This window comes from Corapipo altera, unplaced genomic scaffold (assembly GCF_003945725.1).
Source record: "Corapipo altera isolate COAL_440 unplaced genomic scaffold, ASM394572v1 75, whole genome shotgun sequence".
In the NCBI taxonomy this organism is placed as follows: domain Eukaryota; kingdom Metazoa; phylum Chordata; class Aves; order Passeriformes; family Pipridae; genus Corapipo; species Corapipo altera.
Window position 1 is genome coordinate 10,871,953 of NW_020884887.1, and position 19,792 is coordinate 10,891,744.

General features: G+C 55.0%; 1 protein-coding gene across 1 annotated transcript; it reads right to left on the minus strand.

Moving 5' to 3' along the window:
• Positions 1 to 32: 32 nt before the first annotated feature.
• SLC6A7 (solute carrier family 6 member 7) lies at positions 33 to 15,999 on the minus strand. Its single transcript, XM_027643756.1, has 14 exons — positions 15,664 to 15,999; positions 10,001 to 10,181; positions 9,185 to 9,316; positions 8,376 to 8,610; positions 7,782 to 7,920; positions 7,353 to 7,487; positions 6,591 to 6,694; positions 5,933 to 6,057; positions 5,437 to 5,549; positions 5,224 to 5,355; positions 4,797 to 4,896; positions 4,340 to 4,440; positions 3,961 to 4,128; positions 33 to 3,043 (listed from the first exon to the last, which is right to left on the minus strand). Exons 1-14 carry the CDS (start codon positions 15,694 to 15,696, stop codon positions 2,828 to 2,830), a joined length of 1,914 nt encoding a protein of 637 aa, XP_027499557.1. The 5' UTR covers positions 15,697 to 15,999; the 3' UTR covers positions 33 to 2,827.
• Between the last annotated feature and the right edge of the window lie 3,793 nt (positions 16,000 to 19,792).

Genomic DNA, 19,792 nt, shown 5'->3' on the forward strand with positions numbered 1-19,792 from the left:
GCCACCCCCTTGTCCCTCTGTCACCCCACTCCTGTCCTCGAAAGCATCAAGGCTGAGACCAACCCTTGGGCAGGGGTTGCAGGTATCCTGCTGCCTCCAGGATGCTGGTACCCTGGGCACTGGCTGCCCTGGGTGTTTAGCCTTCCTGAGGCTTTGGGGAGCCCAATGTCACCCCCCTAGACCCAGCTCACTGCAATCATCCCCTTTCCCAGGGACGGGGCTCTGGAGGCTGCAGGTGTATGGGAGCCCCCAGGAGCTGCTCGAGCTGGATGGGGGGATGGAGTTGCCCACTGGGCAGTTTGAGGGAGCTTTGGGGGAACTGGTGCTGCAGGGTGAGGGGCACAGAACATCCAGGTGAGTCCAGGGTGGGTTTGGGGGGCTCCCAGGGGCAATTGCTGGGCTTTGCCCATGCAGGTGGGCTGGTACCTCAGGGGGACTGGGGTCGGGCTGTCACAGCCCCTGTCCTGCACCCCCAGTCCTGAGGTGCCCCCGTTGTTCCCCCTCTCCCTGCCATCTGCCCTGGCCCCAGCAGGTGTCAGCACTGGAATGATCCTGCTGCCACGTCCCCCCCAGCCCTGGGCAGCCATGCATGGCCCAGGGCACGTGTCCTCTAGCTGTGTCACTGCCCCCATGCCTTTTGCCCCTGGTGTCCTCCCACACTGCCAGCTTTGCTCCCCAGCCACATTCCCTGGCACAGCCTCGGCTCCTTCCTCCCCATCACTCTGCAGCGCAGTTCTGGTTGATGGCAGCTGCCAAGGGAGAGCCCCAAGGATCCCAGGATCACGGTGGGGGTTTGGGGAATGTGGCAGGACATCATGCGAGTGGGGAAAGCTGGGAGACATGCAGAGACTGGACCAACTTGGTCATCCCAGAGCAGTTCAACTCCATGCCATGGAAAGGTGTGAAGCACTCCTGATTCCTCTGGTACATTGTGGCTGGCAGTGACATCATGGAACACCTGGGTCCATCACCTGCTCCATCACCCCTGGAGACCCCCGTGTGTGCCCCTCCAGGGGCCAGCCCAGCCCGGGCTCCTCAGCCAGCACCCACAGCGATGGCTGGGCAACACCGTGACCTCCTGAGGCCTCCTGCTCAGCAAATAGTGTCAAGGTTAGAGCGAGGGATTCATTGGGGCCATAAATGTTTATGGCAGGCCCTCCCCACTCCCCAGCCGCCACGGCCTGAACTTTCCATCAGCCACACTTTTATGGCCGGACTCTAATGATTAACCCAGGGGCCAGCGGCCGAAGGTGCTTCGCGCACAGTTGTGCTGCAGGAGCCCCACACGCCCAGGGAAGCTGCAGCCATGGTGGGGTCTGGGGAGCAGGATGGGGAAAGCCATTGGTGGTCCTGCAGAGGAAAGGAAGGGCAGACCCATCCAGGAATGAGCTCAGCATCCCTGGGCAAGAGGAGGTGAGCAGGCAGATGGAGCAGGTGTAGGAGCTGGCCCTCTGCTCTCAGAGGTGAAAAGGCAATAATTAATTCTCCCCCACTGTAGGGAAGGAGAAAAACTGCAGCCTTATGCCAGAATTCACTCTGAAGGCTCAGGCAACAGTGCTTGATCCAGTGCACCCGAACCACATGCATAATCCAGACATAAAACCCCAATTTGTGTGTTTATCCTAAGGTTTGGTCTTTTACCAGGATGAAGATTTGCAGGACAAAGCCCAGGGCAGCTGTACCTGCCATCCCTGTAAGCCCCTCTAGATGTGCCCTTCTTCCATGCTGGGGACCCTCCAGATAATCCACACAAGGGCTGCGTCTCACACACCGGTTTTACTGGCGAGCTGATGGCACGTGGAAGGCACACATGACCCTGGGATGATGGACACTGGCAGCATCAGGTCCAAACAACCCCACCCAGGAGCTCACTGGCACCTTCAGGTCAACAGCGTCAGCAGGAGATGGGGTCCCTGTGTCATGAGCCCTGGGCTGATCTACCCCAAAATCATGTGCAGGAACTGAAACCCAGCCCTTCTCCTTTCCCTGGGAAAAGCAGCACCCAGGGCTAGGGCCATACATTGGATCTGTCCCTTGGCAGTGGACATGGCTCCTCCTTTGGCACTGGGTCCAGCTGAGACCTGTCCCTGACCTCCTGTACACATGGGGAACAGGTCACCCAGCCTCTTCCCTTCTTTAAAGTCACCCAAGCCTCGCCAGGCACCACAGGGAAGAGCTGCCCTGACCCACCAAGGTCCTTGGGGATCTCCAAGCCTGGAAAGGCCCGAGTTGGTTTGTTTATAAAGCTTTTTTTTTTTTTTTAATTGCTTTTAACTGCTCATTTATTAGGTCAAATTTCTTTGAGAGGACACTGATTAGTGCTGGTTATTTGCTGGAATACCTCTGTGTGATCAGAGCACACCGGTGCACATTGTCCTCAGGGCATGGAGGATGTTACAGCCTCTCTCACAGGTGTTTATGGGTTACTGGAGTCAAATACACACAAACAGAGAACAGACCAATGCAGAGGACCTCCTCAACCTCTTCCACCTCCCCACCTGCTGCAGCCTGGACATTCCTGCACCCTGGACACCCCTATACAGGGAGGGCAGGGCTGGGGCTGAGGGTGGGAGTGGGGCAGCTCTGAAGCCCAGACACTTCAACCAGACACTGTCACATGAACGGATGGACTCATCACACAGTTTGTCACACTGAACAGAAACACATCAGGGGCACCAGGATGGGCAGCAGCTCTATCGTGGCAGGGCCATGGTGGTGGTGAGGAACCTGGCAGGGTCGACAGCTCCTGACTGCTGCCCGAAAGACCCCCCAAGCCGTCCTGAAGTGCTGCAGTGCAACCCGTGCAAATTGGGGGTAGGGGGGGCCCTTACATCATGGACTCCTCCTCATCCTCCTCCTCCATCTCCCGGTCCACTTCGATGGCCGTGTTCTCGTAGCTGGTGATGCCCCCGTATTTCCTCATGTGGACCATCAGCGGTTTGGGGGACTGGCTGCCCGCCAGGCTGGCCACGTACATGCCTGTCCGGTTCTCCTCCAGTGATGGGCCCCAGTCCATGGTGGGCCGGCTGGCCTGCTGGACTCGCTGGAGGGAACAGGTAGAGGGAGCACGGGCATCTTGCACCAGCACTGCCTTCACCCCCACAGCCCAGCATGCCGACACCTCCCGGGGGGACAGGGTGCTCTGCCAGCCCCCAGGGACTAGAAGAGCTCCCCATGAGCATGGGATGGGGCCAAATGCTTGTCCTGAAGCTTTTTGGGAAGGCATCTCTGTCTAAGTGCCTTGCTGTGGGGGGTTTGTTGTCTGTGGGTGCTGGTGGTGAGGGCTTGCAGGAGAGAGGGGCTATTGTAGGGCTACAGCCCTGTGCTGTGGAGTTAGTCACCCAGACAAGGGGTTGGTCTTTGCCAAGGGGGCTCCTGGCCATGCCACGGTGCCCACGGCTGTGTCAAGCCCTGTTACAGACAGCAGGCGATTGCTGCCTGGGGAGGGCAGCAAGCTCTGCTCCTTTCCTTGTAACAGCCTGGGGAGAGCAGTGAAGGGCTGGGAAAGCTGTAAGCAGCCAGCAGCTCCGTAACCTGCTCCTGGGAGAAGCCTTTCAGTTCAGGGATCCCATCTGGGCTGCCTGCACAGTCTGGCAGCTGCCTGCCTTGCTCTGCCTTCACTCCTGCCAAAGAGGTGCAAAGTCCCAGGTGCCCATGCCTGCCCCACGTTTGGGGCAGGCATCCAGCACCCTGTGCTTCCCCTCAGGGCACAGCAGGCTTGCTTTGGAGTGGGAATGCACACAGGGCTGCTCACTACCTGCCTGGCAACATGGTAAGCAGCACTGCTAGAAATGCCTTGGCATGTGCCAGCCATCTCTCACACCCCGTGGGCAGGAAGGAGAGATGGGGGACACAACCCTCCAGCAGAGAGACTACAGAAACTTCCAGAAGGTACAGGCTTGGCAGGGGCTCGTGCTCACCCCTGCACACTTCTGGGGTGCAATACCAGGCCCCTCCTACCTCCCACAGGGTTCCTTCTTCTCGGAGCACAGCCACCACCATGCCCAAGGGAATCATCAGGAAGGAGAGGACTCCCATGAGGATGCCCAAGACCTCGGCCCAGGCGGGGAAGCGGTAGCTGCCGTATTCGGAGGGCTGGTACTTGACAATGTTATATACCAGCAGAGCCTGTGGGATGGGAAGAAAGTGAGGTCATCCCAGAGCCCTCTGAAGGTCTCATGGTCAAAAAGAAAGGCTTGGACATGATGGACATCTCCCAGCAGAACCTGGGATGGTCCCTGGTGCAGGAGATGCCAGCAGAGCAACTTGTCACACTGGGAGGTCACCCAGGGATACTGGCACCACTGTGGCTCTCCAGCACCTCAAGCTGAGCAGTTACCATCATTGTTGCTGGGGATAGGATCATCCAGCAGGTTCTGAAGTAGGGCCCTGGTTTGAAGCCCAGCATCATGTGGATGTCTCGGCAGAACCTCTTTATGCCTGGAGGAAGGAGAAGGAGAAAGACTCAGAAGCTGTCAGCCCTCCCCGAGAGCCCAGTGCCTGTACCAGGCTGTGCTGCACTGATCAAAAGCAGTGGTTTGCATCCTCTATGACAGAGTCTCCCCTCCCAGCTGGGAGATGGAGGAGGGAGTCCCAGCTAGTACTGTCCGTGGGACTGGTCTCAGCACCCCACAGATCTTTGGAAGGTGAATCCAGTGACAGCCAAGTAGAAACAAGTGCTGGGAGCAGAGATGTTTCATGGTCCATTGTGAGTCTGTTGGTTTCCCTACTGCTCCCTCTAAATCCCTCTCTCCATACAGACAGCCCATCCTTCCCTGTGGGGATGAGCCCCTTACCATAGACACGTGTCACCACGAGGCAGGTAGTGATCACCACCACCATGAGGCCAAAGCCAGCGCTGTAATCATCCAGTAGGACCAGCCAGTACATCCCACCCTGCGGAGACAAAGCACAATGGCCAGCATCTCCAGGACCATCATCCCAGTAAACCCCCACCCAGCTCCTTCCACTTTTGTGGATCCTGAGGAAGACAGCAGAGACATCAAGAGACATCACACTCCTTATGGGGTTGGTGTACGGATGAGAATAACACTGTGTCACTCCCCTTGGACTCACGCTTTCTGCAAGCCCGGGCTCATTGTTTCTCTTTCACCTTGATAGCTGATGTGAATACTTGTGTCTGCAAACATGGCCATGACCAAAGTTCTCCCTAAAATGAAGCCCTAGTTGGTCCCCACAATGGATCCATGCCCATACCCTTACCTCTGTTGTGAGGATGAGTCCCATCAGGAAGAGAGCAATGCAGATGACAGCCGAGAACGAGGCTTTCTTTGGCCGCAGGTAGTAGGGAAATTCATCTGTCACTGCCGTAACGATGGTCTCCATGAATGCAAACTGCTTGCACAGGAGGAGAGGGTCCCCTGAGCCCTCAGGCTGCCTGTGCTCCACAGCTGGCTCAGTGGGCTCTCTCCTTACCTGGCTGTCCAGGCCCAAGGTTAACAGCATGAAGAAGAACAGGAATGACCAGAATGGAGAAAGGGGGAGCATTGTCATGGCCTGTGGGTACACCACAAAAGCCAGACCAGGACCTAGGGGAGGAAAAGGAAAGCAGGTGAGAAGGGGGTGAAGGGGCTGGACATGGATGGATGGAGAAAAGGAGAGCTCAGCAGAGCAGCACCACAGCAGGGACCTGCCAGGACTCTTGCACGATGGGCAGGAGGGGTCCTGCAGCAGAGAGTGGAGGGGTGCAGGAGAACCAGCCTGCTCCTTCCTCAGACCTTCCTTAGGCATCACTTGTTGCTCAGCCTTTACACCACAAGAACCTGTCTCCTCCCTTCCCTCCCCGTGGCCAGCTGAGCATACATCCTCATCCCTCACACCAGCCTCCTCAGGTGCCTTCAGTCCTGGAAGGGACGCTCCTCAGCACACTCAGGCAGAGGGGGAAGAGGAAAGGGTCTTCATTTGGCCTCACCTGCTTTTGCCACCTGGTTAACAGGGACCCCAAGCTCCTGGGACATGTATCCCAAAACAGAGAAGATGGCAAACCCTGCCAGGATGCTGGTGATGGCATTACCCAGGGTCACTATGAAGGTGTCCCTACAGAGGAGAGATAAGATGCTCTGAACACGCTCTCTCCTTCTCACCCCACACCAGTGCATGATGGCATTGCCAGCCCCAGGAGCCACAGTAAGGTGACCCAGTGTGACTCCCCCCCAGGACCTCTCTTGGCATGTGCTTTCCAGGGTCAAAAGGACATAGGCAATTTTGTGGGTTCCTCCCAAGCTTGCTTTCCCCTGTGGAGGGGACCAGACCAAATGTCCAACACCCCTCTCTATTGGTGAACCACAGACAACTCCAGCCTCAGTTATCCTCAGACTTCAGCACCCACAGCCCAAAACTTTGGAGCTGGGTGCTCTGCGTTGGTGCTTAGGAGAATTTTCTCCCACAGATCCCTCTGTTCCTCTCAGGCCTGTGCAAACTGCCAGGTATTGCCATGGTGCTTGTGCAAGGAGCAGTGATGGATGACTGTGTGCTGCACCGTGCACTTCTGCTGGCTTTGAACCCGCTGTCTGAGGTTTTCATGGCTCCCCCCAACCCACCATTTTTACCAGACAGCAGCTGGGTCCCACCTGTAGATATTCTGATGGAAGGTGTTGTACGAGGCGAAGGTGAGGAGGCCCCCAAAGCCCACCCCAAGGGAGTAGAAAATCTGCAGGGCTGCCTCGATCCACACCTGGGGGAAGGAAGCAGTTCTGAGGAGATCAGGGACTTGGAAACCTCCTCACAAGGAAGATGGCATTGAAAATCTGCTTCCCCAGACTCCTGGGCACATCTTCCCCAGCACTCCAGGCATGCACAGCCCACAGGATGTTTGTCTTTCCTAGTTAACACACTCACCACTCACAGTGGATCAGCTGGCTAGTTAAAGGGCTAGCGGGAGTGTTTTAGAGCCAGCCCAGTGTGGCATTAAACGTAAAACTGGGTGGTATCTTGGTGGCCACCCCTGCTGACCCCTGCTCCACCTGTTGAGATTTCTTGAGAACAACAGAACAGCCAAATCCACCATGGGAACCCACTGCCACACCCAGCCCATCACTGGGGCTGGGATGATCCTGCCCATGGCCCTGGTACCTAGGGGAGGCTGTGACCACATTGTCCCTTCTGTGCAGAGCCAGAGTCACAGGCATGGGGATAGGCCACATGGGAACAGTGGTCAAGAAAAGTTGTGGGGCAAAGACTTTTGATCTTGGAGCAACCAAGAGAGAGGACTTTAGGTCAAGGAGTGGTCAGAAAAGACACCTGAGTAAGGGAACTGCCTCTGTTGCACGCTGGAGGTGGCAGGAGAAGGTTAATTTCCGTGTCTTGAACAAATTGCACAATGTCCTGCTCACCTTGGAAGACAGCAAATGATCAAACTGGGGCGTGAGGTAAAACCGTATCCCCTTCCAGGCCCCCTCCAGGGTCACACCACGAATGAGCAGCATCACCAGGATGAGGTACGGGAAGGTGGCAGTAAAGTACACGACCTGTGGGAGAGCAGAGCCAGCTGGGAGAGCTGGGAGAGAGAGCAGTGTGAGCACTGTCCCCCTGCCCTGCCCCCTGGGTGAGACACTGCACTGCCACCCTGCAGTGCTGGGGTCCTTGGGCTGCAGCAGGGCTGGTGTGTCAGTCCTGCTGGTCTCTAGGTGTGGAAGGCATCCCGGGAATGTCCTGTGTCCAGCGGATGCTGTTTGTGGGTCTCACTTTCCCAGACGTGCAGAGTTGCAGGCACTGGTGAGCATCGCTGTAAATCCCCCCAAAAGAGGCCATCCAGCCCTTACCTTGCCAGAGGATTTGACTCCCTTAAGGATGCACAGATAGACGATAGTCCAAGAAAGGAGCAGGCACAGACACAAGTTCCAGCGGATCCTCCCGGGATCCCCGATCCCTGAGCTCCCTTGGATGTGCAGGACATACCGACTAGAGAGAAAGGAGAACCACTAGTGAGCAGCCACTGGCACCCTCTACCTTCTTCCAGAGGCCCTCTCTGACCCTGGAGATGCCTCTGCTGCAAAAAATAACCTTGTCAGCAATCCCAGGCACTGATAGCTATTTGCCAAGGAAATGGGAACAGTTGGTGTGAGACTAGAGGGGATGCCTGGTATCTTGAGAGCAAATTCCTAACCATTGCAGGCATGGGATTCATTTCAGTCTAACACATCACCAGGCCAGAAAAGCAGCACTAGAACATGTCATCCCAGTGGCTAACCTGAGATATCACCGACAGCTGAGCACAAGAGCCCATCACTGCTCCTACAACACCAGCCATGAGTGCCCACCATGCCATGATTTATGGAGCACAGACCCCTCACCCCTCATTCCATCCCCATCCTCTCCCTTGCTGGATGCCAAGCACATCCCCATGTTCTCCTTACCTCCAGTACTCCTCGCTGGGGCTGACAGTGTTGGTGATGTTGACAGGGAAGGTGGTGTTCCCCCCCTTGATGATGTGGTGGTCCAGGCACAGGTCAGTGTTCCACCAGTTGCCGCAGTGCTGCCAGGGCAAGTCGCTTGTGAGGGATGCAAAGAGGTAGAAGAGAACATAAGCAATGATCATATTGTAGTAAATGGCCACCAAGGAGACGATGAGGATCGTGCCCATGCCAATGCCTGGAGGAAGGAGAGGGTAAAGAAGGAGTGAGCCATCTCTCCGGACCAGAGCACATCCAAAACCAGGGTCAGACACCGCATCTCAGCAGCCAAATGTTCAACCAGTCAGAGGTTCACCTGGTGAGGGAGCCTTTTATTGCCATTTTACCCTCTGGACATGCTTCCTCTGTATTGATGATCTACTGCCCCATCCAGACAACTTTACTCCAGTGTAATGTTGAGAATAAAAAGATTTGATTTGACTTTTTTTTTTTTTTTAATGCTTTATTCTCCTCTTTGTCTTTAACAGTCATTGCTTAGCTTTCATGCTCTGGCTTAATAATTTTCTTACTATTTCTACTATTTCTAAACTGGTCATGCCATCCAGAACCCTCAAAGACTGACAGATCTCATAGATATCTTGCAGCTATTAAAACAGCTAACCAAAAAGTCCGGCCTGCTCCACTTTCTCCTAGGATTTAACCTTTGATGCTAACAAGAGCTTTGAGGGTCACAGAATGCTGCTGCTGGTCCATGTTCTCATCAATCAGGTCTTGCAGAGGCCTTGCAGAGGCTCTGGACTTTCCTCACGCACCTTTAAAGAGAGGGCTTATCTTCCAGACTGCAAGTGGCCCCAGGCTGGAGAACTGGCCAAGTGACAGTTCCATGAAGAAGATGGGGATCCCACAGATGGCCAGCATGATGAAGTAAGGAACCAAGAAAGCTCCTGCAAGAGGCAAGAAAAAAACTCCTGAAAGCAATACAGAGCAAACACCTAAAGCCCATCTGTGACAGGGAATGAAGCTCATTCGATATCTGTGGTCCTGAGGGATCTTCACCAAAATCTGGAAGACAATGAGGAGCGACAGCTCACTGTCAGTGCAGGAGAAAAGGGCTGTGATTCACTTGTGTCATGCTTCCCCCCTGCTCCCAACTTTCTTTTCTCAAACACTGTGGCATTCTTCAGTTATTATTGCGTGAAACAAGCAATCGCTCTGGAAGTAGTTGAACCAGCACTTTGCACCATCACCCCGGACTCTTGCCTTGCAAAAAGCTCCCTCCTTCGATAGCTGGGAAGAATTTGCTGACCCTGCTGAGTCCTGAAGGACACCAGGCCAAGAAACTGTTGGACACCAGGAGAGATGGTCAGGTAGTGTTCAGTTCAGCACTGAGCTGGGGATTTCTCCAGATCAGGAATACAGAGATGGGTTGGCACATCCCTTCCCACACATGGGTACAGGTGGTTAATGCCCTAAACTAGCATGGGGGGCAGGAGGAGGCATCACCTCACAGCAATGACTAGTGCTACTTCCCAGCCCTAAGAAGGGGAAGAGACACCTCTTTAGGGACATGTCCCACCAGCCCAGCTCAGTGATGGGGAAATCAGCCACTCCAAAGGATGCCCAAGTACCTCCTCCGTTGGTATAAGCCCTGTAAGGGAACCTCCAGACGTTTCCAAGGCCAACGCAGTATCCGATGCAGGAGAGGAGGAAATCCAGCCGCCCCGTCCAGTTCCCTCTGTCTTCTGGGCACTCGGAGCCCAGGTCCCCATCCTGGCTGCTGGGGCTTACCAGGAGGTCTGGTGTCACGGGCTGAGCGAAGGAATGGGGTATGGGGAAGGCAGACAGGGGTCAAGGAGGGAATAAAAACAGAGAATGAAGAATGGGAGAGTGGGAAGGAGTGCCAAGAACTCCTGTGTGAATTTGTAACCCCAAGTTGCAGCACTGACACTCATCCCTTGGGGACACCCCATTACAGCAGCTCTCTGGTAACCACTCCAGGCAATGTCCTGCTCTGCCACTGAGCAAGGAAAGGGGATAAATGCAATCCCATGTGGCCAGAGCTTCCCTGGGAAAGGTAGGATGGTCCTGGTTCACCCTGGGAAGCCTCACCGGGACCCATCTTGCAATTCCAGGTTCCAAAGACATACTTTTAAGGGGCCACAATAAACTTTCCGGATATCCTGCAGAACATGGGCATGAGGACAGCAGGAGAACACTGTGCTGTGCCAGAGAGTGTGACACCCCATCCCCCTGTGCCACTGCCATGCTAGGCACTCAGCTGGCTGCTATTAAATGCTCCATGTATTTTCCACACTTTTCCAACTGGAAAAACACTGTGGGGATTTTGTGATGCTCCCACTTGTCCCTGCTGAGACACCTCCTTCCAGCTTTCCTAATATGCCCTGGATCAGTGCAGCACAGGCAGGGGATTAACCCATTCCCTTCCTTCCCACTGTCTCAGCTCTGCAAGAGGGAGGTGTGGGTCCTGCAATCCATTTAGGCTGGGGTGATGCACTGTGAGGACTCCTTGCTCTTTGTGTATGGGTGTATATCAGGCCTGCAGTGAGATGTTTGGCCTGAATTTCCCCAATCTCCTGATCTTGGGAGAGGGGGGAAGGCATCCCTGCTGGCTCTTATCCGTCCAGAGCTGAAAGCCTAAGCCAGCAGCTGCTGGGTGAGATCCCATCACAGATATCCCCTCAGCAAGACCAGGCAGCAAAAAAGTGGTGGGATGAGGATCCTGTCCCTGTGGCACCACATGTTGCTGTGCCCTGGCATGGGAGTATATCACATTCATACTGAAGCACAGGAAGATTCTGGGGTCCCTGCTGACAAGGCACCAGGACCAGGGCAGGAAAAACCCATTTGGGAACCTTCTCTTCTTCTTTGGCTCTCCAAAGAAAAAAGGAGCTCTCTGCATGTCCCTCTTCACAGCCTATGGGAAGTGGTTGAGGGAGAGGAACCTGGATTTGGAGGGATCAGTCAGAAGGAGTTGTGGATTCCCTGCACCAGCGTGCACATGTGCTCAAAGCCTGCAGCAGACCCCAATTCCCCTGGAGACCAGAGCTGGCTGCTGAGCAGAGCTCAGTGCTGCCCTGCCACAGCCTCTAGGAAGGTGGCAGCCACCTTCTCTGCTCTCTTCCTCCTCTCTGGCTGGACTGGACTGGGGGATGCTCTTGCTGCCGGTTCCCATGGAGACACTGAGCCATGTTGTCGATGGTGAGGGCTTCCAGCTCCCACCCTTCACAGGGTGCACCCCAAACCCCCAGCCACTGGCACCACAGACGTGCTGCTTGCAGCCCAAAGGCACCAAACACAGAGATGAACTCACCCCCGTCCCCACCTGGTGTGAAAACCCCCTGAAGGACAGGACAAGCCAGGGCAAACTCTTCCCAAAGCCAACCTGAAACACACAGCCCCAGCAAAGCCGTACACCAAACCCCTCCGTGAAAAGCCCATCCCCACTGGACGCCACCGTCACAAGGGAAGGACCAGAAGAAAAAAGTTTCAGAAACACAGGCTGAAAAGTCAAAATATGACCCAAATATAATACTGTTGTTATAAAACTGTTGCTACCTGGCAGCCCTCCTGCAGCAGTTCAACACAGCTCTCTGACTTTGCAACATCTCCAAGCCATGGCCATGCCTGCTAATTAGCCCAGCACGCACAGCAGGCATGACCTGCAGCTGTCTCTGCTTGCAGGGGATGGACAGGCTGCTCCACAACACCTCCCCAAAAGTTTCAGCAGATAAAACCTGTATTCAAATTTCCCTGCTCAGTGGGGACCATCACAGTTGGGTCTTTCCCCCCAAAATGCTTCCCCGTCCATCACACTGCCTCCAGGGAGCTTTTGATTTCCAGGTTTGCATCACAGAAAACCAGCAAGCAGGGATGCTGGGAGATCATTAAATCCTCTGCCTGACTCCTGCATCTCTGTCTGAATCCTAAACACCAACGAGAGGGCACAGGTAGAGCTGCAAGAGCTGATTACATGCTGTGCCCATCCATCAGATATAGCACAGAAATCAACACAGAAGCAACAACAAGAAGAGAAAGGAACCAACTGGACCTTTTCCAATCTGTAAATGGCCCAGTCTCCATCTCAGTCCTCTTTTCAAGGGCCATAGGATGTAATCTGTCGCCTGTGTCTCCGTGATGACTGCCCCCCTTATAAATATCGTTAGCTGGAGCTCTGCAGTTTAAATTTGATACCCCACAGCAGAATGCAGAGACTGCTCAAGCGTCAGGTAGACCCTGAAGACAATGAGAGTGTGGTCCCCACTGGGGATGTTTGGGAGGCACAGGCCAGGAATGCTGCTGGAAAACACACAAAAAGGCTGCTCCATGACCAGAATGCTCAAAAACGCCCCAAATCCCAGCCTTTCCATAGAAATCACAGAAAAACTGGCCTACTTGCCTGGCTTAAAATGAATTTCAAAGCACAGTATTTAAGGATTCTAGCCCATCTTTGTCCCAAATAGCAGAGAAAAGCACACCTCCCTTCTTCAGACTGCTGGAAATCTCACACACCGGCTCGATTCCAGATCCTTTTTTAAGGATTATTGCTCCCTTTCAGCCTCTGTCATAACAGGAATTTTCTTTTTCAGCAGCAGCTGAAGTGCTCCAGTGCTACAATATTGCTCTAGTGCTTTCCACCGTCAACTGCCATCCTTCAAACCGGGCTCCCGTCTCGAGGTTATAAACAGACGGGGACCAACAGCTCCCTTGGCAACCACGGCCTCTTTGAACACGGCATCACTTTTCATTATTCACCAAAAGATGTTCCCGAAGAAGTCAGCAAATCAAAGGTCACCAAGAAAAATAAAAAAAGCACTTTAATCTCTGCCAAGATAAGAGCTCACGTCCCTAAGAAAATCGCCCTGTGCTAATTATTTTCTGTAAACCAATTTACTTAAACCAGTCCAAAACTCAGCTGCATCCATGAAAAAACCAGCCAGATCAAAGTTACTTTTTCATCATATTTTGTCTCCACTCAAGCTGGCGTTGTGGGGTTATTTTGCCACTGTTTCGTGCATGGATCACAGCCTTTGATGGGGGGAAATGCCACCCGGCGCCAGATTTCTCCCCTGCGGATCTGAGCACAGCGAGTCTCTGAAGTGTGAGTCACTTCAGATTACCTCGAATTGCTTGTTAATCTCCGAGAGGAAAAAACAACAGAACAGCATAAAAATTAGTTCAAATGTAATATCACTTAGAAAGTGAAGTAAATAAAGCATCGCTGTGGTGTGGGAGAGCCCCTCGAAGGGCTGCACTGACCCCAGGTGCCCCCAGCCCACGCCATGAGAGGGAGCAAGAGGTGGTGGAGTCAGCACAGGGGGCTTTGGGGGCTGGAAATGGCTGAGGCTGAAGCAAACTCATGACAGTGATGTCCAAAGTTCAGGGAGTACACATGGATACAAATGCTTATGGTCTTTCATCCAAAAACCCTGGGGAAGTTTTGAGGCAGTTTGTGGCAGGCAGAGGAGGGCAGTGGCTCAGGCAGGAGGAGGATGCTCTGCGGGTATGGGGAGGGACAGCCCAAACCATGGCTCCCACCGCTGGCTCCCGTGGGCTTTAGCCCATTTCTACCAAATAACCCCCCAAAGCAAATAATCAAATTAAAACATCCACTCATAAACCTGAAGTCCTTAGAGCCTGGGAAAGATCTTCTCCATTAAAGAGGCATTTTCATATATCTAAAACATGTCTGGTGAGAAGGCTTAAAACTCCTGACTCGCCAATGGGAAGTGGATCATAATGGGAGGGAGAGGAGGCTCTCAGGGTCCTGGGTGGGTGCTGCAGTTGGGCTGGGCACATCTCTCCATCAGCCACCACCAGTTCCAGGCAAGCCCAATGCCAGCGTTGGACACAGGGGTCCCAAGGTGGCTGCGAGCACTGGGTTTTCCCTCTGGAGCTCAGCAAGTGGTTTTGGGTAATGGAGGATGGAGGGCTCTGAGCAGCACTGGGAATGGAGAAAATAACTCCAGAGACATCTGCTTTCCATCCCAGCTGATTGCCATGGGACTAAATGAATTCCTGAATAAGTGCTAAACAGGATCACCAGCATCAAGTAACTCAGAAAACCATTGGAAGGGACAAAGACAATTTTTAGTGGATCTTGCAATCACAAAGACATCTGAAAAAGCAGCTTTTAGGAAAGAGGAGGAGAGAGAAGAGGCCAGACAATGAGTCCAAACAGTGGAGAAACAGCAGAGAGCTGCTGGCTGTCACCAGGCCACTGCTGGCTTTTTTACGTCATGTTTCAATATCCTAGGAATTTCCTGGCAGTGATGAAACTCTCATGGGTTTTCATTCATCGGGATGCTGGCACAGGTTGGAGTCACCCTGCCCTGTGGTTAATGGGCATGGATTGGCAGAGAGGAGAGCCAAAGTGGCTCCCAGCCCTGGGTCACTGCCTGGGATGCTCCAGGAAGTGCTGACCCACTGGCAGCAGCAGTGCATTCCTATGATGGAACTGTGGCTGACAGCCTCTGCCACCCTGCTCCACCATGTCCCCAAGGGAGACAGACATGAGAAAGTCCCCAAAGTGGGGGGAAATGGGAACTCAGAGAGGCTGTAAGAGCAAAGTGGCAGCAGAGGGAAGCCTGGGATGGGAAAGCCTGACAGCTGCGTTTGAAAAGGGTTTCCAGCAGGATGGAAAAAGGATTTGTAGCTCTGTCAGCTCTGCCCTGAACCCAGAGTTCAGTGTTGAGCTGGCCCCCCACCACCCAGACCCCTTTAAATCCTGCGGGGGAGGATGAAGAGGCAATCCAAGCTGCAGGTGGGAAAGTCACTGCCCAGCTCCCTGTGTGGGACTCCTCATCCCTTACCCCTCACCCCCACTCCGAGCCCGGGGGCTGGTGGGAGCAGTGTCCCCGGGGTGCCAGGCTGCAGGGAGCCAGCTCTGCTCCCGGTGCCACCCCCGGCGTCTGTCCAGACACAACGTGAGTCGCCCATCGCGGCAGCACCTGCTGGCACGGGAAGGTCGGGGGTGCGGGCAGGAGCGGTGGGCACGAAACGCCCCATCCCTCTGCCCACAGTCCCGCTTTGGCCCCGCGCACGGACACTATCCCCTAATATCCGACTAATCCCTGTCGGCTGCCCACGAAGGCTCCCGAGGACAGGATGCAGGGCGATAGACATGCCTCCCCCTCTCCCTGCTCCCAGCCCGGGGGCATCCTTGCTCCCCGCTCCCAGCCCGAGGGTACCCCTGCTCCTGGCTCTCACCTCCTGGGGGTAACCCCTGCTCCCCGGCTCCTATCCCCGGGGCACCCCCGTTCCCGTCTCTCACCTTCCGGAGATGCTGCTGCCGAACCTTCTTCATGCCAGACCCTGTTGCTATGCGCTCCCCGCTCCGACACTTTTCGTCTGGCTCTCTCCGGCGCCGGGGAGGGCCGAGAGGGAGAGGGGAAGCGACGGTCGGCACGGAGGGTGTCCCTCTGCTACCGGGGGGAGCTGGGGAACGGCAGGAGCGAGGCTGGAGGAAAGGTTTGCCTCGGGTGGAGGATGGCTGCGTGCGGAGCAGGGAGGGAGGAGAGAGGTCTGTCTGTCAAACGCGCTCCTGGTGGGGAAAGGGGGGCTCTGGGACCTCAGCCCCCGACCTGGGCAGCAAGGGGGAACGGCTGCTGCCTCACTCATGCCACGAATGCATCAGGTGTCCCTAGAGATGGACCTGACTTTGCAGGCACTCTGCCACTGAGCACCCCACGTGCCCCAAACAGCGGTGGCAGCAGCGCAAGTGCAGATGCCAGAAGCTCACAGCATCTTCCTGCACAGTGGGTCTTTCTGAGCTAATATTTACCGATATTTCCCATTGGGAAAGGAGGAAAGAACAAACTACATAACCTAACAAACACCTCTTTTTACACACTCACAGCTTCCTCAAAAATAAAATGATCTTTGGGAATTCACCAGGCAGGTTTTACCTGCCTTGGACTCACCCATCAGTTCTCCCTCTCACAGGATACTGGCTGGGAATGCTGAGCCTGGAGCTGCCCAGGCTGACATCCAGGGGCTGCATCAGGCACTGTCCCTGCCTCACCCTTCATGCAGGGCAGGGATGCTTTGTTTGCCTTTCGTGCCAGTGCAGTCTGAATCAGTTCTTTGACTTTTTCCCGTGGGATCCACCTAAAGAGAAGTGTCCCATGGCCATCTCTATGACGTGGGAGAGGAGAGACTAATGTCACCTTATTACAACTGTCTCAGCCCTGTGTCACCAGCATGTACTGAACTCTGTACAAACAACCCAGCATTCCTGGGTGGACTTCAAGCCCTTGTCTTCTTGTGTCCAGGGCAGTATTCATCAGCAGAGGCATCCAGGGCTGATGCTGCCCTGAAATGTCCATGTTGATACTGCTGCTGCTGGGATGCTCTGTATCTGGAGCTCCCTTTCCTGGTTTGTCTGGTGCTGCTCTGAGAGCACTATCAGCTCTCCATTGCCTGGGACCACTAGGGGGTAGAGATCCCACCTCAGGCACCTGGGATGCTCCAGGGCCTCATTGCATGGCTGGCTCAAGTCTTGCATTGCCCTGGAGCTGGCAAGAAGCCCACTTCATGGAACAGTACCCACCAGAGGCAGTAGGAACCAGAAAGAGCAGTGCAGTCCAGGGACCCCAAAAAAGCCCGGAGAGCTCAAGAGGAGTACAAGGGTATTGCACAGCTGTTCCCATGCCCTGATCTTCAAGAAGCTGGCACTAGGGAGCACAAATGGGGCTTGCAAGCATTTTCTAGCAAGTATTGCTTCCTCCCACCCCCCCTCTCAGCCACCCCTGGGACATAAGTAAACCTTTCCCTTCTCCTGGGCTGAAGTACAGACACAGCAGGGAAAGCAAAGACTTGTCTCTCCATCGTGATGCAGAACTGACAGACACTGGCACTGTCTGGTGGGCAAGGAGAGGGCAGAACACAGGCTGGGGAAACACCCTTGCCCACCCTGACTGGGCAGCCCACCCACATCTGAGTGGCAGCCACCTGGGAAGAGGTAAGAAGGTGGGTGACAGCAAGATGGGACTGTGCCCAGATCTGCGGTGCAGACACGAGGAAGGCGACAGCAGCAGTGGTGCTCTGGTTAGTCACTGCTGGGAAGTGTGCCATGCTGTAGGACGGTGGTGTGCTTGGCCACCTGCTGCGTGTGGCCTTATTTTGATGATGATTTTAAGATTCCTCTAAGGAGGAGTGAAGCTAGGCAGCAGGAGCTGACGAAAAGTGCAGAGGAAGGAAAAGGAAGAAACTGCGGGGGCTTGCTGGGGACATCCCCCAGGATCCTCTGGCCATGAGGGCAGGCTGTCCCCATAAGGACCAGGCTCCATGTGGGACGTATGACTCAGGAGGCAGCTGCTGCAGGTGCTGAAACCAGGTGTCAGTCACCTGCCAGGGGTGCAACCGTCAGGGCGACACATGTCCAGGAGGTTTGAATCAAAGGTTTCAAAGCTGATGGGCACATGGTGTCCACTGGCCCCTTTCCTGGCACAGGGGGGACCCTGTAGGGTTTGCCCATCCCTGTCCAAATGGCAGATGCAGGGCGGCAGGCGAGGACATGGGAGTGGGGACACAGCAGATGCATTTCGTCACCCGGTCAAGGGGCGTGTGTGTGTGTAGGGGGAAGGGGTGACTGGGTGTGTGGGCGCATTTATTGCCTCTTCCCGCCAGCGCCGGCTCCCTGTGCACACACGGGTGGCAGAGACCCAAGGGCACAGCCCACGGCTCCCTGGACTTTTACCCTGCTGTGCAAACAGGCAGGCGCCAGATTAGGGTATCAGTTGGAATTTCATCCTGTCAATGGCACCCGCAGCCTCTCTGGGCGGGCAGCAAAGCATCTTCCCTCTGTCCCGGCCCCTTGTCTACCTGCAGGCAACCCAACACTGCAGGTGAATTTGGGAGATGCACATTTCATCCCCCCAGGACTCTGTTCCTCCCCAGGCTTGCCCCTTGCAGACAATAGTGATGCCCATGCTGGGTTGCCATCACCCCGTCCCCTGCCAGAGCAGGATCCCACTGCTGGTCTCCATGTGGTAATGACAAAATTGGATGTCAAAGGCAGCCAAAACCCACTGAGGGAGGATGATGAGTGTGAAGGAGCCAGCCCCTGGTATGGTGACCATGCTGGAGTCCGCACACAGAAATGGTCCCACTTTCCCCAGTCCAGCCCAGCTCTTCAGGCAGATGACCTATCGAGTCTTATCCCTTTCCTATGTGGCACCAGTTCCATTGTCTTTGCCTCCCCCACCTGTTTTAACTCCTAATTCCCCATGTCCCCTTGCAAGGGTGTGGAGAGGTGGTGGTCCCATGCCATGGGCAGCCTGGCACCGTGCCAGTGAGTGCAGGGTCACCAGGGTGCAGCAGCAGGTGCAGCTGCTATTGCAATTGCAGGAACAAAACATTTGCTCTGTCCCTCTCTCTGCAATGCCACCTCATCCTGTTCCCACTTCTCCATCTCCTCCACCCTTTATCCTGCTTCAGGTATCCCTCCACAGCCACCTGCCCTGCCCTGGCACCTTGGCACACACATCTCCACCTCTTCTCAGGCAATGTTTGGCACTGGGAGGAGTTTGGGGGCTGGACAAGCCATATTGGTAGGGATTTGAGGGCAACCCCTTACTCAGTGCTCTTCTGGACTGGGGGGACACTCCTGGGATGGAGAGGGGAAAGTGTTGGGCACCAATGCCAGCTGTCCCAGGCACTATCTCACATCCTCGTTCTCTGTTTGTTCATCTTGGACAAGGAGGATATTCAGCCCATCGACAGCCATAAAATGAGATTAGAGACCAAGAGGCGCCAATGGGAGCTGGCCTTGTTCTTTGGCCTCTGCCAGCCCAAGCACGGCCTCACCCTTTCCCTGCTGTCTCCAGAGTTTGCAGCCGCTGGGTCACCCAGCACTGCCATCCCTCTTGGTGCCAAAGGAATGAGACGTGGCAGCGCCAAGCCACGATATGAGCCATGACACCGCCAGCAATGCCCTTGTGGGATGGGCACAGTGTGTGCTACGTGGGCAAGGCTGCTGTCCCAAGACACCCTTCCCAACCCTGGCTGCGCTCAGGGGCATCGGCGCCAGTGTGACTCCTGAGACAGCACGCTCCCCTGCCACAACACCATGGGCCAGGAGGGACACCAACAAACCTGTGGCACACAGGATTCCTGCTCATTTTTATTTTCACTGATGCCTAAAAATAAAAAGGAAAACCAGTTCTGCCTTATATACACAAAAAGTGAGCCAAAGTCCCGAGCTGATGCAAACATTTGTCCTCATCACTGTGTGCACCTGGCAGCAGTGGCCATGGGAGGTGTCACCGGCTCCTGCAGGAGGGACACCCAAAGCCTTTGAGGGCTGGAGCAGAACAGTGGGTGCAGTGGGATAATGGACCCGCTTGTAAAAGCCACAGCACACCTGGGCGCCTTGTGTCCTGGGGTCTGTGAGCAGTGTG